General features: G+C 41.3%; 1 protein-coding gene across 2 annotated transcripts in view; it reads right to left on the bottom strand.

The window, feature by feature from the left end:
* Nucleotides 1–26,295, bottom strand: part of LOC311440270 (uncharacterized protein) — a 145,118-nt gene that overhangs the window by 58,134 nt on the left and 60,689 nt on the right. Inside the window, exon 4 of one of the 2 annotated variants that reach the window (XM_084526938.1) lies at nt 23,649–24,240. The exons of the other annotated variant lie outside the window; for it this stretch is intronic. Coding sequence (XP_084383064.1) covers nt 24,234–24,240 — 7 coding nt within the window. The 3' untranslated portion in view covers nt 23,649–24,233. Of the gene's footprint in view, nt 1–23,648; nt 24,241–26,295 lie in introns of those variants that run through there. 2 annotated transcript variants of the gene reach the window in all.

Here is a 26,295-nt window from a genome sequence, read left to right on the forward strand (position 1 = left end):
AAATCAGTAGGAAGGGAGGCACGATGTGAATGTACATTAGCAGCCCACAGCCCACTGCCTCCCTGTGTGGCTGCTGGGAGTGCACAGAGCGGTGCCAGTGAGCTGCCCTTCGTGAGCAGCAAGATTCGCTACAGAGCAAGTGTTGCACCACAGATTCACCATACCCTGGTGTGTACCAAGGGGTACGGAATTAATTGAATGGAATTAACTTGCTGCCAAAACGCAGTGCCTCAGAGTTCCTTCCCTGTTTTCAGCCAAAGTCACCTCGAGTCCTCCAAGGTTTATGGCCTTCTATGTTGGTCTGAATGTTCCTATAATGCCCAGGTCTCGGTGTACAGATATTTCATGTAGACGTGTAAGAGAGGTTCTAGCGATCCGTATTCCCTCAACTAACCTACAGGCTGAGCTACGAGGTACCCTGCGTAGTCTGAAGGGAACTAACGCAGGTGGGATCTTTCTCACCTCCTTCCACTAATTTTTTGTTAGTGAGATCTCCTGAGGATGGTTTGTAATAAGTCCCCTCAACAGATGAGTCCATGGCATGGTACTCATGCCTGGGTGATCTAGGAAAGAACGGAAAAACAAAACAAAACAAAGCCCATTCCCTGAGGTACCTCACCCATTAGGCAACCCTGCACAGGGGTGGAAGATTCCCTTCCTGATCTCCACAAATGATCAGCTTGTGCCTTTCAGCACTGGGTTGGATTCGATTACACTAATCATTATTTCAGTTCATGTAACTCCAGACTACTAGTGATACCCAATGACTTTGGCACACTGGGAATTCAATCAAACGTTTATTCTAAGGGGGACTATTTACTTCAGCCCCTAGAGGTACCACTTTAAAAAATTTCTCTGAATATCACTGAAATTAATATTAAGACTTTATACCCTCATGTATTTTTGAGGATTTATATATGTTGAGATATCATTTTTCCTACCACTTATCCTGTTACATACTCCCACAATATCTCATCTGTGGCATTTTCCCAGATGGGGCCCACAGCAACGTTCTTGTAGCTTTTGGCTCACTTCACATTCTCGCTTAACAAAATCCTTGCTTTGACGAGGTCTTCTCTGCTACAACGCCCAGCTCTACAGAGTGCCAGACACTGCCTGGTGCTGACACACATCCCTCTTCGCTAACGCGACATCCGCTGTGCACAGCACACCCCTGAAGCGGCCATGGGCCTGATTCTCCCCGGCCCCACAGTGTCCTGAGCGCAGGGGAGCAGTGGGTGCACCCACACGAGCCACCACCACGGGAACAGCAGAGCTCCGATCTGGCACCCTGCATCTGTGTGGGCAACAAGACAAAGCGAGAGGCAGCAGATAACCGAGCTCTTTAGTGCTTCCCTACCGCCATTCTCCGCTTCCCAAACGTGTTCCAAATGGAGCGAAGGGCTGCCAGCCTCTGACTGGCTTCCGAGGGCCCTGCCTTAGCTTTCTATTTCTGGGTGCGAAGGCCTAATTTTCAGAGGTAGATCACTTCTGAGTCTGAGCCGTTATCCCTCTCACCACTCTTCATTTACAGGGGATTTGTCAAACAATTACAGCGTGCGTATTGGCACCACGAAACCAAAACATCTCCTCACCTCTTCATATTCATTTCCCCGCAGCACGAATTTTGGGGAAATGAGCTTGGCATCGACAAAGCCTCCTTGCCACTGCTGACTGCCGGGGCTTCCTTCAGTCACCCTGCAAATGTTCACATGTGGTGTCTCATCTGATTTTATCTTTGTATACTCGAGCACAGCCTGGCATTTTCTTCTTCAGTTTCTTCCTCCCATCGTGAACTACTTCTCTTCCTTAACTTGTGCAGGCTCTTCTAAGCCATTTTCTCTTTTCTCTTTGAACCAAGCAATAGACATGCACTCCGTGACACACATTTCCTACAGGTATCCCACAAGATCACAACATTTCTTCCACTGCTCAAGTCAGCAAACAGGGCAAAAAACACCTGCCAATTATTTCCCTGAGCCAAGCCAGCTTTCCTAAGCCAGTCGGTGCATTCCCATCCAGATATGTAATCATTCTCTCCTTATCTCAACCTGCCAATTCATGCTGCACTTCTGGCAAACCAAACTGATATTTAGACACTATTGAGTATCTCTTCACACAACTGTTTGCACACAGGTGTGCCAGGAGATTCCCTTCACTCGTTACGTGTGTCAGGAACCTCAGCCACTTGTCTGATCCCAAACCTTTGCACAGTGGAGAAAAACACATCACCTGTAACTGTCCTAGGAAGAACTACAAAAAATGAATCGAATGAAATACAGATTTGTATTGTATACTGCCACAGAGCCCATAAACACTGCACTGTAACAGTAGTTTGAATAGTGTTTCTTTAATTAAAAAAAAAAAAAAAAAAAAAAAAAAAAAAAAAAGAATGAAAATGAAAGATTGGCCAGTAGAAAAATGAGCTAAAATTTTAGAGAATCACAATTTCCTGTATATTAGATAATGTTCCTTTTACGCTATGTCCAACTTATTTTTCTAGGAAATGTCAACATAAAAGTGATTACCATGTGTTCCCTGAAAATTGATACTATACTTAGGAACACAAGAATTACAAAAAAAAAAAAAAAAAAAAAAACTGCTAATTAATTAAGAGCTTCCACTGCCAATTACTACAGCTGAGTTCTTTACCTACAAAAGGATCTTCTAGGATTCTTTAATAAAAAAAAAAAAATAAATAAATAAAAAAAAAAACACTAATAATAATGATAATAAATAACAGAATTTTGCAATGTCAAAGCTCTCAGAGGTGCAAAATAGACATTCAGTCCCTGACTTTACCTTAAAGGAAGCAGCATTTCACGTAGTTTATTCAAGACAAAGCTGGCTTCTCCATCCTTTAAATTTTTCTACAAGTCTATCTTCCATCTGTGCCTTGGCTTTGTCCTACAAATCATATGCAGTATGAGGCACTGAACCTCAAAACCACAAAGCTTTCCTGTTTAGATGCTATATGTCTAGTAAATATCCCTTTCCTGTCCCTCAGTGATGCTGTATGCGGCTCCAGAACAGAAATGGAGCAGAGGACAGTGTCTAGGTAGAGGCTATAAATGCACCCCCTTTACTGAGATGTGTTTGAAGCGTTTACAGACAACGTCACTAAACACCACCTCCTTTTGTATTAGGTGAAGATGCTGTCTGAGTCACGGATGAGACCCCCCAAAGCTGAGGTCATTGCTACATCCTGCAGGGATGGTGTTCCAGCAGACCTGCAATACAGCTCCTACGGCTCACATACTGTCAAAATTCAGTCTCATCCCATCTTTTTATTTCATAAAAAATCACTAAAAAATTACTTGTCTAGACATTACTTTCCAAATGCATTTGGAAACTACTCTTTACTGGCAAAGGAGTATAACCTTTATCTGTCTCTGGCTAGGGAGGGATTTGCTTACCACTAAAAGAATCCTTCTGCATGCCCACTGTGAAGGGAGCTGTTCCAGGAGAGGCTGCCGTACTCTCTGGACATGCCCACATTTACTAGCAATCAATGTAAAAAGCTCTAAATCTGAAGGGTGTGTAACCAGACCATATGCGTACAAGCTCCCGATGACCTCAACACCATTTGGATAAGAAAAAAATCTGTCATGGCCATGCCAAGTAACTTCATATATGCACCACAGTACTTCACTTTTCACCTTCTACCTAACCACAGAGCACCATTATCATAACAGGAGCATGGTTCTGCAAAAATCCGACATGCTGGCTCCAGGCCACACCACGCTGTTTCAAAGATCTCTGCTAAAAAGCAAGCTTATGCCTTTGGTTACCACACAGCCCCATCTGAGATAATGCAGCCGCCTCCCCGATACTTGCAGCAGGATATTCCCTCCAGTAATTCTGGGGACAGATGTCAACCTTTCGGGATACCCAGCAAACACCCCACCATGTACCACACTGTATCACTACTAAGAAAGCACCAATAACCTCATGCACTGATTGCAGCCCGAGATGTCTTTGTCAAACTCTTAATGAAGCACATATTGAGGCTGCTGCTCTGACTGTCAATTTATTCTAAATTAATCCACATGCCAAAGGATTTAGGTGCCAAAAGCTGGAAGCACTTTCGAACTGTTTTGTTTTGCTTTTTTTTAGCCCAGACCATGAGAGCTGCACAGCAATATGCCATCTGAAGTTAGTTGCCTGAAAACTCAGAATACCAGGTAATCAAGATCCTAAATTTCCATGGCTTCCCCTGAAATCATTCTTTGGCTCGACCACAACACGAAGAAATAATAAGCCTACCGGATCTCAATTTGTAATACAGAGCAGAGGTGTCAATTTTGTGTTGTAAGCATAACCTGTGACCAGTATGGAAAAATGCTAATTTTATTATTTGTTTGGGTTTCTTTTGCTTCTGTCCCTGTTCTGCACAACCCACACGCAGCTGAACTAGCAAGGCTTAAAGAATAAGAAAATTCAGAGTAAGGAAAAAAATGTTGTGTTTCATTGGCAGCAGGTCTATTTTAGGACCTTCTCGTTCCGCTCCCAATCTTACAGCCTGCTAGCTACTCAGTTATGTGGCACACCAAACCTGCCTCCTGACCTCGCTCTGACTGAAGGACGGTAATGGGGGAGAGGGCAGGGAAGGGCAGGAGCGAACAAAGGCAGCCAGGAAGGTGGGAGGCCGGCCTTTCTTAAAGCAGAAATGAAAAGATAAACTAATTATCCTGTGTGAAATCGATACATGATAAAGCAGACATCATTTAACAGTCCCAGCACTGAGCACGGATGTTCTGTATGCATGTATGAAGCACTTCTGCTGGGTTCTCTGCTGCTGCTCCTGGCTTTGCAGATTTCTGCTGTAAGCAAGGGCAGGACATTTATCCCGGCCACTGGCCTTTCCTTTCTCATCGATTAAGGGCAACAGGGTCAGCCACCCCCATCTGGCCTTTACAGCAGAACTGCCCATCACACAGAGCCTCCCGAATCATCAGACAAAGGTTCTTTAAAGTCTTCTCTGAAACAATCAGGAAGGCATTTGTACGTCCCCATGTTAAGATGCAGGGTGGAACAGAACCGGGACCTCCAAGTACATTAACTGATCCTGGCAACTACACTCTTAAAAAATGCTGCCAGGGAGCCTCGGCCCAACAAGACGTGATGCAGTTGTGCATGAAAGAAGATCTCCCTCTGCACTACGTCACGCTTGGCTTTATTGCTGCTGAACGGAGTGGACTCCATGGAGACAAACGCCAGAGAAGCTAACGTTGCATGGATCGAGCCCAGGGCATTTAAAGAATCCTTCTAAAAATTATTAAATACCTGCTCAAACGACGATGAAGCCCCAGCTGCATGTTTAACATCAGCCCATAATTATTCCGTATCTTCATTAAAGCACTTCAGGGGAAGAACAGCTCCTCTGTAGCACTTCGGGCTGCTCGTCACAGTGACCCTGATAACTCAGGCTCATAAACACATGGATATAATAAACACTAAAAAAAAAATGAAAGTTTGTAAACTAATGTCAATTAAAAAAAAAAAATCTGACAGGGAGACTCAGTTCAAGGACAAACATGCCAAAGTAACATTAAAAGACCCATTTAAATTGAGCAAAGTCAGGAAAACTCCAAAGTTGGGTCAAAACTTCATCGCTCACTCAGTCTCTTGTCCCTGCACCCCACAGATACTTGTGCCTTCTCTTAGCCAAAGCTCCGAGCAGCGTGACCTCCTGTACCCCATGTGCTGCAATAACCAAGTACAGCAGGGGTGAATTGAAGATGGCATTTCAGCCTCTAACTGAATTTCCCACATTTCTTCAATTTACGCCAGACCCTTATGTTATTCCAACTCGCCTTTCCTCTGACAGCACACAGAGCTCGGGGTTCTGACACTGCTCCTCGGACACACAGCCAGACGTGCACATGCACACATCCATGAATTACTGCATTGCAATATTATCTGCACAATCTCTCATTATCTGTTTTCAGGAAGATTACAGAACTGCTCCTTCCCACGCAGCACCCCTTTGCAGCCTGTGACCAAGGAATGCTGGCAGCAAACACGCGGGCAAGGTACCTGGATGGGGCTGACACTGCACCCGTAGGAAGAGTCAATAATCTTGTAAATCCAGCAAGCAATTGCAAGTCACTTTGCTCACAAATGGCTTTTTGAAGGATTTTTTTTTTTTTTTACATTTTTAATGCACTGTTTTCCAAATAGCTCGGCTCAACAAATGTACAGAAAATATTGGCAGAACAGTATATGAACCCTGATGTACTTGTGAGACTGGCTTTCTCCAAACACAGAATAATAACAAAAGGAAAAACAGAGAGATTTATTTTTCAGATAACTGCTGCAGGAAAAAGCCTAATTTTTACAGAAATGGTTCAGCGCTGTTAACATATATGTACAATACACACCTTGGCTGCACATCAGCTGTTATTGGATAGCAGAAGCTGTATCCATCTGTAACTTTCATTAAAATAGAATGCCACTGCATAATTATATTTGGATTTTATATTTTTTTTATATATTTTTTTTGCATGGGATACCAGTAAATCTTTCTTTTTCTGTCGGAATACACACAATATGTGAAATCTGCGCTTACAGCTGAAAAAATGGGTGCATAATATCAAAGCATTGCATGTAAATTAAGCATGGTAAAAACAGAACAGGAAGAAACTGAAACATCAAATGGCTCTTACTTGGTACGTCTGCCACTCACAGCATCTCTACATTTCAAAAAAAAAAAAAAAAAAGCCTGAAAGAGCTGCGTCTGTTTCAGAGAAATACACATATCAGATATTTCCATATTAAAACTGTATTCATACCAAATCCCAAAGCAAAGGTGGATAATTCTGTGTTTCTCTCTCTCTTTTTTTTTTTTTTTTTTTTTTACAGGAAGAGACTGCTCTAAGAAGGCTTTAAGTGAACAATTCAGAATAAAGCTCTCTGCTTCAGGTAGTGCCTGGTTACTAGAAGAATTGCCTTGCTGCCTTAGCCTTGATGACCGAGGAGTAGCAGGCAGACGGTACTTCACATTTGGAGCTTCAGTCACTCCTGGAGCTGGCTCAGCCACAAGGAATCATTCTGATTCTCAGCAAATTTAACACATTGCCATGCAAGAAATAATTTACTCTGTTGCACCCTCTAGTGGGATTACTTTATAGTAATCAGATTCTCCCGATTTTGCTCGTTTTCTATTCATAGTACACATGTTAACTAAGCAGAGTCACAAAAGGATGTGTCTGTGTACCCAAATTAATTTACTTCAAGGTTAACTGACATTTCTCTTTTTTTTTTTTTTTTTTTTTTGTTGATGGTTTCTTATAAGGACTACTGGGGCACGTAGCACTCTGCGATACACACCCGTGTGAAACAATCAGGAATTTCAGCTTTTTTTTTTTTTTTTTTTTTTTTTTTTTGAGCCAGGTTCTATTTTCAGTTTAAACCCAAAGCAGGAAGGTTTTCCATTCCAAGAAAATATTACTCATTCTTTTTTTTTTAAGGTCAGGCCATATGTGTAATAGGGAGAGATCCAAAGACAGGAGGAGAAAATGTGGTTTTGTGCATTACCACTAGCTATCTTAGGAGTGTTCAGTAAGTTTTTGTAAATTAGCAAATGGCAAAAAGTCACAGGATTATTAACATCATCTGACTTATTGTCCATGTTGGTTCTACCTCAAAGAACTTACACTGGAAAAAAAAAAATCAGGCCTATAAGTGAGGTAAAAGGTGGGAACAGAATTACCAGGACTCCGATCCTGGAAAGATTTAAACACATACTTTAAACACAGCTTTGGCTGCTGGGCTGATCATGTTCTCACTGCAAAGAGATTTGTCAGTCATGTTAACAGGAGCCGGCACAGCTCACAGATTCAGCGTGACCACTCCTAACGCTTCATGCATGTATATAAAGCATTTGGGAAACTGGCCCAAATGTTGCGTTCAGACGAGCTACGCCCGGGTGGGACACAGGGCTGGTAACAACAGCTGAGAACTTCATCCTTGTTCCAGCTTCCTCATGGCAGATAGAGAAGCCGAGAGGCATAAACGTGTCCCAAAAACTGGGAAGTCTGCCAGCACAGGAGCAGCGGAGCACAGATACGGTTTCCTTCACTGGAGACACTCGGCTGCCCTGGCCTAGACAAGGTGTTGCAGGCAGCTGAAGCGCAGGTGGAAATGAGTGATGGGGACAGTCCCCAATGGCTGCGGGCGGTAGGCACGGGACCACGGGGCCACTCAGAAGGCATCTCCCCCTTCCCGTAGGCTGCAGGTTGTGTTCAGTCTTGCTACAGCTCTCACCCTCTAAGGTTTTTAAATACAGACATAAAGATGTATAGACAATCCCAGATTGCCTTCCTCGCTGCATTATGATTTAAAATATCACGGCACTTCCAGCAAGTCCTGACATCAGATGGCACGAAGAAGCAAACAAAGAGGTCTAGCTTATCCTTTGTGCTTGGATGTATTTTATAACAGAGTATAAAGGAAATCAATATTCCCATCATAAATCTTGCTTACTCTCCTTATAGGGGTGATGGCTGACTTCCATGTGAAAATGTCAAAATAAAAGCGCTTTGCTCTCCAAGAGACTTTGGTTCAATCAGGCATAATACAACACAAACAACCCTAATGTAAATAAATGCACTGAAAACGCAAACGTCCACAGGAGACAGGACTGTTAGAGCCCCCGTACTTCCATGGGGAATATCTCTCTGCTGCCTAAGCAGACGTAGGAACGTCTTCTGGCTGCTGCTCACCAGAATGAGCGCGGGCTTTGTAATCTGATGAGCGGTGATTTTCCCTTGTTCATTAATATTCAAAATGGTTTCTTTCTACTTCCTTGCATCCCCTTAGATAGTTGACCAAAACGTTAACAAGAAAGACCACCCGTATTAGTCAGAGCGAGCTGACTCTGGCTCGCTGCCTGCGTAACTATGATAATAAGCCATTCTTAAAGCCTTATCAATGTAAGTCGCCTTGGAGTCCACGCGCACGTCACAAGACACGAATCCGTGCTGGCGAACCCTCATCATGCAGCTCCTGCTCTTCTGTTTCACTGTGGCTGACACAGATCCCAGCCACACAGAAGACAAAAAAACTTCTGCAGTTCCGACAATAAAATGTGTTAATGAAACTACATTTATGTGCTTCAGATTTAAAAAAAAAAAAATCATCACTAACAAATAAGCTAAGAAGGTCATTACCACTTCACATTAATGAATTACCAATTTGGAGGAAATTGCTTCATTGTGAAACCAGGGCACTGGAAAGAACAATATTATGTATATAAAATTAAATTCAAGCAAATCTATCTGACAGACAATCAACCCAGAGAGTATATATTTCCAATAATGGGCATTTGCAATTCACAATGATTTTGTCTGGGTATGTATCTGAAACAAGAAGAAAACAGGAGCGCAGATTTTGTAGGGAAGTGTTGATAACAGAGGTAACAGAATGAATAAAAGAATAAAAATAAAATTGCTTCCAGTAACCTGGCGGCAAAAACTAAAACACAGTGTCATCAATATCCATGACATCTGCGAACAGAGTCATCACAATGCTAAAAAAAATCATATTGCATTTGCTCTGTTAAGGTAAGCCCTAAGATCTGGCACCTCTGTTTCTCGTTATAATGCTGTCAGAAGGTGAAATTCACAGGACAAGTGCTGCGTGTTACTTATGTCCTACTTAAACCTGCATTTACCCAGTGTGTGTACTATCATCTGTTACACATGCATGATCCTTCAGAATATAGGTTTCTTGTTAAATTTGGTTTCGATTCAAGTCTTAGAGGTGTCTGATGATTTCAGTGATGCTCATGCAAAAGTGAAACATTACAATATCATAAATTTGAGCTTAATTTTCCATACAGAGGGGTTTCTTTTAATTTTAGGAAGCATTCCCCATGTTCTTACACTCATGCTGATAATAACACCTGTGCAAACTCGCTGTAAAATGCGATCAAACCAGAATTCCCCAATCACATCAGCAGTGGCATTTTGCACCCACTTGGCACAGATGCAATTTATTATATGAGATTAAACACAGTGGTGGATCAGCGCTTCTGTATTTAAAATAATAGCACACTCCTTCCCTTACAGATATCATCACTGGGTTTAGGCACAAATGGAAAAAAAAAAAAAGAAAAAAAGAAAAAAGAAAAAAAAAAAAAAGTGTCAAGTTCATCTTAAATTCACAGATTCCTATAACTATTAGCAAGTAATCATGTGGCTGGAAGGCACTGTTTGGGAGCAACCCAAGAATAACAAAGTTGATATAAATCAGGCTAGTAATGCGCAGACATGGCTGTGTCAGGAAGATGTCACAGTGCACAGCTACTATAGAGCTCTTATTCTTTAAAATATTGAATGCATGCAAAACATAATGGAACAATATTCCGAAAGTCCTGAGTCATGATGGTGTATCTGTAACTCCGAAGGGAAATGCTGTAACCCCAAGTTTTAATGCCTCTTTAAGATTGCCAATTCAAAGGAAAGAAAACAGGCGGTTCCCAGCCCTGAAGAAGACACCACATAAAAAGGCTCCCTGTGTTACATGAGCATGGTCTATAATGTGGAAACTGTATGGTGGGAGAATAAATTATCAGCAAATTAATTGGACGGAAATAGAAAGCTCTTATGTGTTTGGTTTTAGCTGTCAGCAGCTCAGCACTCCGAGCTGATCATGGGTGTTGTTTTAGTCAATCAAATAAGACCCTTTATATTATATAGTGTTCTATATTCTGTAACTAGGACTATTATAATTTGAGCTGAGGCAGTTATCTTTACTACCTTGTGAATACAATCTGAAAGAGTTACAGAAAATGCTGATATACTTAGGATGACCTTCTTTGGTTCACTGGTGTTACAGGCATACGTTTTTTTCTTTTTTTGTTACTAGGAAGGAGAAAATTACATTGGGCTAAAATGAATACTAATGAAACTCCTTAGTTAGCTTTCTTTGTGATAAGAATAAAAAATTGGAGCTATGTTCCTCTAGAATCTCAAGCAATTTTTGCCCTTTATTCTGATAGAAAGATTACTGACAGTAGAGAAGGAGAGCAAAGTAATTTCATAAAATATCTGCATTTTTAAGAATGCTTTTGTTGCAAAAATGTTGGTGTGCAATTTCTTCAATCTACTTTTAAGGCTGTAAAGAAAAAGTACCTATTTGTTCTGCACTGCAACAATGCCAGCTGCATTCAATCAACTAAAAAGCTGCAAGCCATAAACCTTCCTCCACAGCTATAGAAGAAAAAAAGGCAGGGCCATAAAAATTCATCAGGATAATGTAGAGATGAGGCGCGTTTGAATCACCATCCCTGCAATCAACCAATCACTCATCCTGTGGCATTTACAGCACATCTCATTCCCCTGTTCCTTAAGGACAATTGATTTTCCTGATTCCATTAGCATAACGGCAAGGAAAATGACTGCAGTGCAATATTTCTGGAAACTTCCAACAAGTATGCTGTGTGCTGGAGTGTGACCATAATAATAAGCTACCTAGCTAGCAACTGCGTGTGCTTCTGGTGCTGCTGCTATGGTATCGCATCCGAGGGAAAAGGACACAGACTAAGCAATTTTGGGTTCACGCACAGAAAAAGAAAAAAAAAAAAAAAAAAGATTGTTTTCACAGAATATAAACCAAAAACTCACTTAAGCAAATAAACATAATTTCAAGGCGGGCTGATCAGTAGGCAACATCTAGCAGGCCCTGAGCATTATTGTGTTATGGTTAATAATTCCATTTTCTGAAACATTAGTAATACTTCTGCATTCCTCGATGGCTTTTATACTCCTGTTTTTGCTTAGGTTTAAAACAGAAGAAAATGAAACTTTAATACCACAGTTTTCTTATAAATATACAAGAAGAATGCATCAGTGGATTCCCCAAAGGATTTACAACCATTCACAGCATTACACAGTCATCAGCACTAAGCAGGGGTCTCCACATTTTTCAGTTTTCTCTTTAAGTTCAGTGATAATATCCACACTGGCTTAAATTATTCAAGATGATGAAACTTTATTGGTGAACATGCACTGCCTAAATTTAAAACTGTACATTATTATCTTCCCTTGTAAATGTATTTTAAGGATGTGTTAAGCTTTTTGAAGTGTAATTCAGAGACTACTGTATCTCAAACAACATAAAATACTTTTCATCTTGTGAAGGATCCTTTAGACTTCTAAGGTCCTATCTGTTGTACATTTTTAAGTCCCTTTATAGTTTCAAACCCAGTGGGTTATGCATGTTAAATTCAATCCCTAAATTGAATTCAAAGTTGATACGAGCCTGCCTGCAGAACTAAGAAAAGTCTTCCTATTATGAGTACCAAAAGTCAATATTTTTAACCCCTCATTGACATGTTTTTTTTTTTCTTTATTCCTAGAAATACTACAGGATTACTCATGACAATGAAAAGAAGAGAGAGAGAGAGATGATTTCGATTGCATCCTTGGACATACAGCAGCATGGCCCAAATTCTTACAAGACTGATTTTTTTATTGCTAGTATTTTAAAACCTATAATCCTTATTCAAAAATGTGGATCACTTCTTCCTGAGCATGGTAGAAACACAGAATCATTACTGAGAACCTAACATTTACATACTATATATATATATATTTGTAAAAGATATAAACGGAAGATAGAAATGTGTTGGCTCACAAGACCAAAAGCGTTTCAGCACAGCACCAGTCTCCCTGCTGGGAATGGTTTCTGGAACTTTATTGGGTGCATGGAAAGGGACTCTGTCCCTGTGACACTGGTGACACCTGCCACTGAATAGTGTGGGATCTCAGGCTCTGTTTCTGCTCCACCACAAAACTTCAGCAGAACCAACGTGGGTGCCTGCAGTACCTGCTGTTTCCTACCTGACTGGCTTCCACCCTCTGTCTAATAGCGCAGACAAAGCAAGCACAGTTTTGGCTATCCTTGAAACAACTATTCTTTCAGGAAAGACTTTTGTCATCAATTCTGTCTATCTTACAAAGTTAGAATTCCCTTGATACACTGCCTATGTCATTATGCTAAATAATAACAACTATTCTTAATTACAAATGGTCACTAGGCATAGCTTTCCACCATCACAGCACTCCACACAGAACCACAGCATGGGCACTTCCATCTCCCTGGGGATGTGAGAGGAATAAGCTCAGATCTCTGAGTGTCCGGCTTCCTGCAGTGCCTGGTGTTCTTCTCTTAGATACACAGCATGAAATCAGTGTCTCCAAAGACCAAGAGCTCATTTCCATTGCGTGCAGCGTGTGATTTGGGCCATCCATATCAGCCCATCTGGGGCCTGGGTTTAGGGGTTTCATTTCTCTTGTTTATGTTTCAGCCTGATGCTTTACATATTCCTTTAAATCTGTCAGGAACCAAAGCATTTTGCAAACTGAAAGCAGACTTCAAATAACCTTTTTAGCAGAAGCAAAATGGTCTAACAGACAGGTCATGGGTTCCTATTCCCAGCAGCTCTGAGCTCACCCCCCTGTCTGACACTTGCTTAATGTACAGACTTAGGCAAATGACCTAGCTTCTGCCTGTCTCAATTTTCTCATGTATATAATGAGAATAATGATATACCGTAGCTTTTCCAGGAGCCTCGTCAATGATTAGTTGATATTTGGGCAGCAATGTGGCATCGTGGTTAGTCTCTTTAAGAGATTGTCTGGGGCAGGAGGGGAGGGTGCAGCCGCTGGTTGTCTTTGACGTGCACATCTAAAAAACAAGGTACTAAATAACTGCTGAGCATGTATTTGTCGTCACTGAGAGAGCCATTTGGGAATGTGCTTAACATAGAACAGCAAAGCAGCTACTTGATACAAAAAGAGAAGGAAAAATATGGGGTCCGACTCCGTTGTCTGGTGTTACTTTACCCCACCAAAGTATCCCCAGCTCCACATTACACCCATGCGATGCTGCTGGTGACCAGCAGGATGGGACTTCCCTGGGAGTGCTCTGCTGTTACAGCCATGGTCTGGACAGCCCCACAGCCAGCAGAGAGGAGTCCTCTGCTACAGGAAGGTCATAGCATAGAATTGGGCACGGAATTAGCACAGCACCTTTACACGTCCTCCTCTTCTACTGTGCACTCAGCCTGCTGAAGAGGATGATGAGGTTCATCTTCTCCAGCTGCAAAGGGTTGTTGGCACTACGCATCACTTCGATCCATTGGGATGGCTGCTACATAGGAGTCAAGGCACTGTTATCCCTGAAGTGGGGCAGAGCACCACAGAAGGGGCTTAAGGCCATCCTTTAAACGTCCTCTTGATCTGTGGTGTGCACTGGTTGACCACCACCAAGATCAGGGCCACAAGCACAAAGCAGATTCTTTTGATTAAAATTTTAGACATTCCAAACACAATTTTTGTTCAAAATAGAAGCAGGCCAACATAAAGAGGAAAGAGTATTAAGTGGGGTTTTATCGTTGGTCAGGAACTCAGCTTTATAGCTCCTCTGAAAAAGAGCACCATCAGCAAAGGCACCCTACAGTGTGAGGGCATCAGCTCTAAACTAACCCAGAGGAAATGCAAATCTATTAAGTCAACACCAGTTGTCTCTGACCTATTTAGTCTTTATCTGCCCACAAGCTTACTCTGATTTACTTAAAGCAGTTTATCGAGGATGAGCTAAGCCCCTGTTACTAATTGTAAAGCACCTTGTTTCACGTTGGCCTAAATGTTTTAAACTCAGCTAAAAAAGTCTAGTTTAGAAAAATCAAAGTGTCTACACAGCTATCCTCATTGCTTTAACTAAGCTGTTTTTAAATTGAATCTTAAATTAATCTACATTAATTGAATCATTTTAATTAAGGTGCATGCTTGAGCCAAAGATATTGCCTATTTGCGTGCTGACCAAAGACCTGGTTAACCAGCATGATCCCAAGCAAATCCATTGGGCAAAAGACACCTTGCATCTCGACTGCTTCTCTGCTGTTTTGCTGCCAGGCATCAGAACCATAAAGCCTCCAGGTCCACTGAAGTGTGCTGAACCTTGATCCTGGAAGTGCTGTCACACAGAGTGAAAATGAGGTACATGAAAGCATGAATAATATATATCACGTTGCACTACATAGCTCCATGGCATGCAAATGTCAAGAACTGGATCGTCAGCACAATATTTAGTCCAGTTCACAGGCTGGATATAGTATTAAGTACTGCTGGTTTTTGTGGTTTTTGCTGTTTTGTTTTGTTTTGTTTTTGTTTTTGTTTTTAATTTGATATCAAAAATGTCCCTCAAACAAGCTAACAGCTAAGGTCAAAATATGAAAAAATGCCCACTACCTTCAGGACCCAAACCTGAGTCTGTCAGGGCCATGGAGTCCTGGCTCCGGCACAAAGGCATCTGCCTCACCATGACTGATGGTGTGCAGACAAATAGATTCACATCTTTCTTTCTGACCCCTTTTCTTATGTTTCCCAAAGCTGCTGCTAACAGCTTCACAAATTTCTGCATGGGCTTTTCCACCACAAACCAGACCCTCCTAGAACCTTTCAAATCCCTCAGCAAATACACTCCAACCCACACAAGTTTTCAGGGCAAAAAAATAAACAACAGAGCAGAAAAATTCAAGAAAAGAATGCGGCGAAGGGGTGAGGAGAGGCTCCACATTTTTGTGCTTGCTTGTTTCTCTGATATTATTTCTTCTGACTCCCAGCATGTCTTGTCCCTTATCCCAGCTCTTCCTTCAACCAACACTTATTCCTTGCTCACATGAGTACCCCCAGCTTGCAGGGAAAGCTGACTTTGAGGCAAACAATATTAAGACCCACACCATGAAAGACCTCTCAACCACTCTGTTAAAAGCTGCTGAGATTTCTTCTCTTTCATTTGGAATGCTTCTAAAAACCAGGTTCATATGCACGATTACAATCTGCAGCTCCAGCATCTACCCAATCTACTGCATCTACCGCAGAGCCCAATTCTGTATTCAAGGACAAATTCTACCTGCTCCTCTGTGGGCACCAAGGGAATCCAGAACAAACAGCCAGTGGGGTCCCCTGTACATGTGGGACATGCTTTGTAAAAGAGCAGGGCAAACTCAGCAGCCTCCAACCCTCCACCACGTGCTGTATGTGGCAGCAGGGTTTGTCAGATCACTGTGCAAGGAGGAGGCCAGGAGAGGCACACTGCTGAGGTGCCCAGGTCCTTCACCTTCTGCTTCGTCTTAGGCAAAACTTCTCCATTTAGAAGGTGTCCATCCCTGGAGAACGGATACATTCTTCAAGAAAATGCCTCTTGCTTTTTCCATTTATAATGTGCATTTTAACAGCTGCAAATTGCTCTGCACATTAGTCAGGTGCTTAATTAATAAATAATAATAATAACTTGATGCTGGTTCCGTCTGGCATCTGCTGGAGAGCTTGGCCCTCGGTGTGGTTTGGTAATGCTCTCAGCACTTCCCAGACAGACACCATCAGGCCACCCTAGGGCCCGTGGTAAGAGACAGTCTGGGCAGCACAGCAGGCAGGAGTAGGGGAGGGGTTTGTTGTTCAGAAGGCTGCTAGATTTATTTAGTATCATATAAAAGCCCTTAGAAAAAAAAAAAAAAACCTTCTTCCTTTCTCTTAACTGCCTGCCAAGAAATTACTTGGGGGAATGGGGAAAATGCTCTTTAAAAGGCTATTAAATGTTATTGTTAAAAGAAAAAGGTGCCCATAATGTAATGCCTTCCCCAGAGCAGTTTTCCTCTCCCAAGAACAGTATCTCAGCTCTCTGTTTGTTTTGCACTACCTAACTGAAGTTGACACTGTGGCTTCTGATGAATTGGTGCTTGATGTCATTGCCAATGCTAATAGTTCTCTAAAAGAAGACAATTTGGTGTTATAATTGCAGCAGCAGCTACCCAAGACACTCACAAAACAACAACAACAAATTAACCCTTTTGGTATCTCAGAGGAAGACAACTCCCTTTTCCCTTCAAGTGTTTGGGTTGGTTCAGTAACACCTGACTGCCATTTATGGCTGCATCTAGAGGTAGAGTGATCACATCACCTGTAGGCTGACCCCATGGAGATGGAAGTTTGCAAGAGTGGCTCTGTGTACTGTTCAGGGCTGCCCAAGACCATAAGCATTACAGATAACGTCTAGTATCATCTTTAATCATTGCCTCCCCCCATCACCATTCCTGGGGAAATTTGAGTCTGGTCTGAGGACTGTATTCCTGGCCATAGCTCCAGAGCAAGCTGCACACCAAGCTGATTATTCTAACTACTATGAACACTGTAAAGCTCACCAGTAAGAGAGCAAGCCTGAAATTTATAACATTTGGCAGTTTTTGGCACCTGATGTATGTGTGCATAAGCACGCAAATAGCACATATATAAGCTAGAAAAGTTTTTTTCTTCCTAGTTCCAGAGCTCAGTGCCCATCCTACAGCAATTGGCGAGCTGACACCAGCTCCAACACTTGACTCAGATTGGATCTGAATTTATCAAACTGGTTTCAAGCATATCAGAAACTATAGCAAAAGGAGAAAAGAAAAAGAAAACAAAGAAAGAAAGAAAAGAAAAAGAAGAAACCACCACCAACATCAACAAAACAACAGAAGGACATAATTTCATGTCCTTGGCACTGATTTGACAACAGGCAGATCTTTTTCAGCATTGATGTTGCTGTCTTACTGACAGAAAAGTAAGAAGGAACTGATTTTTCAATTATTTGGTTTCAAAAACCTGGTAATGTTTAAGTCGGCACTTGCTATACATACAGCCCCCGGGTGACATCACAGCTTTGAGGTTCAGTGTTGAACGTGGAGTTATTGCAGTGGGTGGGGAGGAGGGAAGCAGTCATTGTAAAAATCAGACTGACAACCAGCACTCTCAACAGCAGTTACCAGCAGCTGTCCTGCCTTTGAACTATAACAGTTTTATTTTTAAAAGTTAGATCAGGAGTATAAACTCCCCATCCCACTTTAAGGTTTTTTAATAAAAATTCAAAGTGAAGAGCTGTCATAGCCCTGAGTAAAAGCAATTGAAGGAGCTACAGTTGGCTACAAGTCTGGAGAAAGGAAATTTTCTTGTTAAATTTCCAACAGTGGTAGGTTGAAAATGAGAAAAAGGGAAGGGGAAAAAAAAAAAAAAAAGAGAGAGAGAGAGAGAGAAAGAAAATCTGAAGTGGGCAAAGAGTAAAGAAGAAAAAGAGAGGGACTAGTTCCGTTTGTTGTTGATATAGGACACACATAGCTACCAGCGTGTTGAGTACCACTTCTTTATACAGCAATACTGCACGCAGCAGTATACTGAAGTGAGCAAATTCTGGCAGCCCTTGTACCCTCCAAGGGCATAAACAGATTGTCCCAGTTCCAGTGCCATCAGAAAACCGCAGAGACCGTTTATGAACATTACCACCAGGATGCCAACTAAAGGAAGAAATTCCAGCCTGATCTCAGAAATCAGGCTTGCTTTTTCCTTTCCCACCCCTCACGGTGGTTCGTATGAGGCAGAGCAGTGCAAGTGGTCTGTGCTGTGCACTGCAGGTGCCCGTAGGAGTGGATGGAATTACCTGTTCAGGGGACGTGACATTTGAACAGGAATAACATCTTCACTGTGAAATACTGTATGTTAAAAAAAGAGAAATAGTGAAACCCCAGGGTTATCCCTTTAACAAGTCTTATTTTTTTTTTATTTGAAAAACTTAATCGGGAATTTTTATTACTCCCAAATAATGTTTTAAAATAAAAACCAATCCCTTCCAAGTTGCCTTGGGCATATACTGCTGAAACTTGCAGATGGAAGGCATTCTTGCAGACAGTGCTTCCTAATCCTTCCAGGAGTTGGAGAGGGGGCAAGAAAACCTCCAGGGTAAAACGACGGGAGCAGAGGTCCTGTAGGACATGAAGATGATGAATTCCAAGGGAGCAAGAAGAGCAAAACATCAGAGGAAGAGATTTTGGTTAAGGAAGCAGAACTGCAGTGGAGGGGAAGGTCTTATGGGAGAACAGAATAGCAAGAGAGGTGAGGCATAGCAGAGGAAATGCACAGAGTGGCAGAGCTGTAGGGCCAGAGCTGCAGATAGCCCTTGAAATCCTAAAAACAAAATTGCAATAAAAGGCCCAGGAAAAGAAAAATATAAAGGCAGTGAATCTGAGGGACAGTTTTATATACTAAATTATAACATGGAACCTACAATCAGGAAGACTCTCAGAGACAGGCTTGCCCATACCCCAGAGCTACAGTAATATCGCAAACTACTTGAGGGTAATTCACTCTTGGGTTTGACAGGCACAGTCTGTTGTGTCCATGTGGCTTCCAATGTCTATTTGCAATATTCACCAGGTTCTTGTACTGCACCCGTCACTGATATCTAGGCCATCACAAGTCAGAACTGAATTGAGCTGCTATTCTTGGATCAGAGCAGAAAAAGTTCTCATCTCACCCCCTATTTTCAGCCACCGTTTTCTCAAATTTTCCTCTTTGGGGCTGTTTTTTTCCAAGGTTTGTCTTTACTTAAAGGTTACTGTTTATGGAAATTTCAGCAGAAATGATTCAACTCCTAAGAAAAGGCAAAGCAAAATGCATATATGGATCTAGAAAAAAAAGAAATTAAACAGATTTGGAACCAAACTGATCAACAAAAAAAGATGAAATCTGAACTGAAAAATAGCTTTATCTAAATAAAAGTGTTATTAAGAATTGAAGCCAACACTGGCTTTGATTTGACCATGTTGTAGGCCTAACATATTATAAAACGTGCTTTGCCTGACTCTTTAGTAACTCTTTCAAACTAGCTGCTAAGGAAGAATCCATTTTACCACAACTGGCAAACTTTGGACAGCAGCTGGAGAGTGACACGTGCTATAGTCCTGAAACAGCTCTATATTACATGACGTGAATCCTGCTGACAGTGAAACCTTGGCAGCGTGTGGTTCAATACAGCCCGACAACCCGCTTGGCTCCTGGGATGGGTTTCACAAGCCGTGCTAAGGTCTGTGCTGCCACCGTTAAATGTTGTTGTGGGCTTAAACTGACTAACTCCTGGCTGAAGGTCAGCAGACACGGAGCTTGCGATTCAGCAGAGCACGCCGGCCGTGCTGCAGGTTCACTGCAGGGCAGAGTTAAGGTTACCCGTGCAGCCCTGCTCTCAAGCTTTGAGACTCTTGGTTCTGGCTTGACTTTGAGTTCAAGTCAAAGATTGCATGTGCAGTAATCTTTTGACCTTGTCTTTTGGTAGTGTTAAACAGTGGGTTGGAAAGATAAATTCTCCATCTGTACCATCTGTATGAATATATAAAGGGTTATCTATCTAGATACAGACCTAGATATGAGGCTAAGGAAGACACCAGCACATGTACAGCAGATTATAGATAATTGCTGTTCATTTACTGATCCTTACCCCCCACAGAACTGTGTAAGTTAATGAGCTCTGAAATATGAGTTTCAAAAAAACTTTCATTTCAATAATATTATACACCCTCGGGCTCCTATTAAACTTTTTTGCAACAATAACACCATTCAAACCAACATTCATATGTGAATTACAGTGATACTGCACCACAGGAAAATGCAGAGAAAATTAAATAGAAAAGAAAGCACAGTTTTTAGTCTGCTAGTTATCTTAGCTACACTCAAATTAATAGGCAACAACTCCTAGGGATGGGTGAATGGCCTCCAATAAAATCAGAAGCTGCCTGGTCTTCTACTGCATACATGAAAGGAGCAGTTGGAAAGCAGAAATATCACAAGATTATTTCTCAGAATTTCTGCCCTGCTCAAAACGTAACAAGCACCTGCCTTCTTGAGTGACTTTCTGTCAGACTGTAATTCTGACCCCACTCCCAAAGAGACACACAAACACACACACACATGCTGCTCTTGATCAGAATTTGTACCTGAATTCCCAATCCTGGCCTTGACCCAAGCCAGGACCACACGAGACCCATGCAGCAGAGACCACTCGCTAAGCTCTGTTTTCAGTTTCACCCTCACTTGCATTGTCACCAGCTCCAGAGTTGTTACAAATGCTCTACAAATATATCTGACTTACAGTCTGATCAGAAAGATCTGACTTACAAATTTAGGCCAAATGCAGATGGGTGATACTTCCAACTCAAGTAGGGTCTGGTTTTTAAAGTTTTTAGGAACTTGAACAAGTAAGCTAATGATTCATGAAATTCAAAAAGCTCACTGGAAATCAATCAGAAGAGGGTGACTAGGCAATTCTGAAATTCAACTGATATATTATCACCTTGCCTTTGGAGCACTTTCAATAACCTACCTTTCATGTTTTCTACAACATATGTATACATATTGATTTGGATGCTTATCCAGAGAAGTCACTTTCCAACAATATTAGTTTCATGAGCAAAGAATGCTAAAAACCCAGAGTGCTGGATCCTTAGCTTTAAGAAGTTCGAATTCTGATCCCAGTCCAAGTGCAATCTGAATTCACCTCCACGCATTAACATCTGTGCTGGAGCTTTTGCTGAACCTCCCATCACAATGCTGCAAGTAGAAGCCAAGATTTCCAAAGGCAACAAGCGTAAGCCAAGACTGCATAAGAAATTGAGATCTGACCTCTAATTAGTGCCTTGTATTTTAAACACTCAGATTACAGGTCTGTGTTTTGCTTCCGGGTCTTTAAGGAGTTCTGTGCAGTGATGGGAATTTGAGCTGTCTCATGCTCATCACAGGACTAGGGGAATTCCTTCCCATTTTCATTATTCGGCCTTGGATCTCTCTGATTCACAGAATAAAGTAAATGAGACTGAAGTGAATTTTTAAAAGGCTCTGTTATTCCTGTCTAAGCTAGCTGTGTAATCCAGTTCTGCGTGACAACAATCACATACGTTTTCTGTACTAGGTTCAGCCTTATACACAAAACCTTTTCAAGACAGTTCTTTTAATATCCCTGTGCCTACACAATTCCAGTGCAATCCAACAGAGTGGGCTGGCCAACTCACAACTGGTGGCTGTTGATTTTTTTGTTTGTTTATTTGCAGATCATCAAGAGCATGTGAAGAGTGGGTATGTGTGAAAAGAACTGCAGACTGAGCAGCTTAAAATTGGATTGCTTGAGCAAAAAACGCTCTCTTCCTGTTTGAAATTATTCAGGACTGAATCCTGACCTCAAGGTAAAGCAGAGATGACTGGATTTGGAGAGGAGGGGATCTTCAGACAGTTGTAGGAGCAAGTTCTTCTTTCCCAAGTCAAAGGGCATCAGAAATATTGTTCAGCCGTAGAGTTGCTGGGGTATCCATTGTGTGTGCACTCTCCACACTCAGTCTGGTTACCAACTTACTGAATTTCTTGCCCACTCTGCATCACCAAATGTGATGAGGACTCTACTGGAGCACAGCTCTGCAGGAAACACCATGAGCTATCTATCAGGGAAACGTCTCCAAAGTAGACAGCCCCATGCTGCTGCTCCAGTCTAGTTCTGTTGGTTTCTGCAAGCCTGAGGATTTTAAAGCCTCTCATATAATGCTTACCTGGAAAAATGGGTGGTCAGAGATGCACTGTGGCTTGAAAGGAAAATCTGTAAAGATTTTAAATGCTCTTTCTTCTCAGCAAAGGCCTATATTAGCTTTACATGAAGAGATGGTATCTCAGAGAACACTTACAAGCAAACTGAAATGAGATGGTATTTTCGGTTTAGAAGTCCTGACTGGGCTTTATCTGTATTGACAGGTGAAGCACAGCTTGTAATGCCCACTGGCACAAGGTGAAAACTCTGAACTTCTCCTGTCTACACTGTAGGCAAAAGAGCAAGTCAGGAACTGTTACGCTATGGAAGGAGCAGGTGAACCTGTGCCACAGGGCTGACGGTTTCAGTCCAGCCCTGAAGCTGAGTTGTCTCCAAGGTCAGCCTCTCTGGTGACATGGTGAAGAATTTAGTCCCATGTTGCCAGAGAAAACAAGGTCAGGCTCTTCCTCACCTCTCCTCCAGTGAGTTCTGGAGCTAAGGCAGCCTCTTTAGCACAAGCATGAAGATTTACAGTGTGGACACTGAGTGGGACTTGAAAGTGGGCATGGACTACAATTAACTGAGAGCCTGAGGGACTCTTCCTCAGTGAGAGCACGTTAATACACTTGTAAAGTGCTGGAGTGCCTTAATGGTGCTCTTTAATCAGGTTGAGATGACCTATCAGAGAATGTGAGATGGCTGTGGATAAATGGTCCATATGCTGAATATCAAGGCACTTAATGAAAAATTTCCCTTAATAGAAAAATTTTCCATGCCCTATACTTTACATTGACTACTTCTGTACAATTGTACCCATTTAATAGCAATTGTCATTTTCTACGTAACATCAACTGAAAATCACTTATTTCCTGCTCCAAACAAGAATTAATGGCAATTATTTTACACAGTACCATGCACTGCTACAGATTTTTCAATTTTCCACTCAGCTTCTCTATGTGTTTTTTATTTTTTTAGTTTAATTTCATCATTTTCAACTATTCAAAACAAGAGGCTGAAGTGGTGATTTCATCTTTTTTGGCAAAAGGAATTGAAAATATCCAACTATTAGAGCAGCAGGAACTATATAAACAAAAGAATAAGAAGGATGCACCACTGTCTCTCTAATTTTGATTTTAACTAAAGAAATTACAATATCCATAATAAAAAATCCAAGACAATGTTGTATTGTATGGAAGTGGACATATGGCCTTTTCTTATGCTACAAATACAAGCCTATTGCATTGTACTCTTCCTGTGCTGACGTGGTGATATGAGGCCACAGGACTGCTTTCTCTTGATGGCACTGAATGCTGCACCTCGAAGATTGCTTGATTGTGGGATCAAGGTCAGAGCTCGGCAGTGTAGTGAAGATTGGATCCCAGGAGTGATTCCAGGAAGAGTTAATGCTTTGCTTTGACTTAGCTCTGGCCTATCTTGCTCAAGGCTGAAAAAGGATCAGCACTGTCCGAAAATTTTCTGAATGTCTACTTTCTTTTTCTCAATAAAATGGATTTCATTGTTGTAGTTAATGGAAGGGGATTCCTGGTATATTTGCATATGAGCATGTTGAGTTTACTTTCTACTGGTGAAAATTATGTTAATTTTTTATCAAATTTTAGAGGAAAAATGTATTTTCTTCCTTTGCTGCAGATGAATTTGGTAAATCTCTTTTTACAACAGTTAGTGGTTGCTTATACTTTACAATCATTACCTCCACCCTGATCTACTGTTGCCTACTCTACATGGACTTACACAAGGACTGGAAGAAAGTACTCCAAACAATGTCATATACAGCAGGGCCTTTGAAATAAAGAGTATCTCCCAGTCCTCATAGTGCTTGCAGAAGTTCACCTTCAGTCACTAAAACAAGAGAAAATGTTGCTTCAGAAAGTTTTTTCTTAATCAAACAAAATGATAGACCTATTTTTTATTCTTGTGGCTAAAGTCCAAAAACACACGCTCTGTCAATGGTGTTGAATTTAGCATTTTTGTGATAAAGCTCTTTGAGCTTCTTTTCAAATAAACATGTACAGCTTTAAATGAATAAATCATGCAAATACATGTTAATGTATACATAAATTAACACAACATAATAAGGAAAACGAAGAAACAAGATTACAAATTTTCTGCACCTCCAAAATATGAGAGTGATATTTGCTTTAGAAAGAACAAACTCATTTAGAGGAAAAGCTTATATAGATCCAAACAAACCCAAATCACCAATGAAAGCTAATTTTATGTTCAGCAAAGAAGGAAGATGTGCTTCCCACTACAACAGACAAAATCCAATTAAATTAGGCAAACGTAAAAACACAGAAACAAAATTTAATTTAGTAAATAGAATCTCAGAGTTGAATTCTGCTGTCCATCCCATGTTCATAGCCTTCACAAATGAGCTGGCAATTCCAGGGAACAGTATTTTGTCAGTATGAAGAATGGGGGTAGTCAACAGGAGAATCTGCCTCAGAAATTCAAGTTTTTGGATAGACTTTTCATGCAACTTATGCATTTCTTTTCCCTGTTTGACTATTTCCATCCTTCTTTTTTAATCTTGGCACTTTTTGAATTAAGACACAAAAAAATAGCATTCGGGGAATACTGCTGAAAGGACGTCATCTCAACATGTGTGCTTTGTACCTATGTCTTATGCATCAGGATGGATTTTTCAAGGAACCTCCTCCTGCCCCCCTTTTGTCTATCTCTGTTCCCTCTAAAAAAGAAATTACATGTCAGTGGTTACAGAATTGTTCATTGCCCAGTGCTTTTGAAAATCCTGGCAAATTCTGCCCCATACTTCGTTACCACTCGTTCCAACAAGGTGCTGTTACTATTATGAGGGTCTTAGATCCTTGATTTGTGAGGTTACAGAAAAATTCCCTTGTTGTCTAACAACCACTGACAGTAATTTTCTAAGGTGAAGCCAAACTCCAGTACAATATTCCAAGTACTTAAGAAAAACATGTCCTGATAGATAGTCTATGATGCTGCTTACTACCACATATTCAGGGGTTAGTTCATTAGTATCAAGTATATTTTGACAAATGATACTCACTTAGCAAGGAACAGGTTTCCGCTGAATTCTGCTTTCTGTTCACAAGAATCAAACTATAATAAAGACAACTCACAGCTCAGAAATGTTCAACAGAAACATTTGCTAAAATCAGCTGTCTTTCACCCTAAAGAACCTGCTTGAAAGGAGCAGAAAATTCAGCCTAAGACTCCCTGACAGTCATCTGAAGATGGAAGGTTTTATCGTAGGCAAATAGAGTGTAAAGTAAGGACACCTATCTGATGCATCTAATCTGTCTAGTGCATTTGCCAGACTGTTATCACTGCACCTAGATGCCACAAGTGACTCCATTTACTAGTCAGTTTTGATACATGTACTCATAACATTACCGCTTTAAATATCTGATTGCTTATCCGGGCTGACAGCCCTGTTAGAACCAATTCATTCTTCCCAGTTGCCTGAACCCTTGGCCCTTTGCTTAAGCTAGGGTGAAACAAAGCAGATTTTTGTTTGCAGCAGTCTCACACCCACTGGTACACTGCCCTCACTGATGCGTCAGCCTTTACATCGATGCATATTGTTATTTTAGGATTCAATCCAGCATCCAAGCACAGTAAGTGGCAAAACTCTTGCTACATGAAATGCTCGTTGTTCAGATTTTGGGTCACTTCTTTTCACACAGTGGTTAAAAACAAGCACAGACAAGAATGTCCTACTGCTCTGTCCTCCGAATCATCCAGCTTCCAATCATTTCTTCTGTTGTTCAAGGTTAATATCGACATGTCAGAAATGTTAAAATATATTTCTCCTTCAGTACAAAGAATATGCAATTTTCTGACAGACTTCAGTACTAACTGTCAACAAAAATATCAGTACAATAAAGCTGCAAAGTTAACAACCCATTC

The sequence above is a fragment of the Aythya ferina genome, assembly GCF_964211825.1.
Source record: "Aythya ferina genome assembly, chromosome: 8".
Classification (NCBI taxonomy): Eukaryota; Metazoa; Chordata; class Aves; order Anseriformes; family Anatidae; genus Aythya; species Aythya ferina.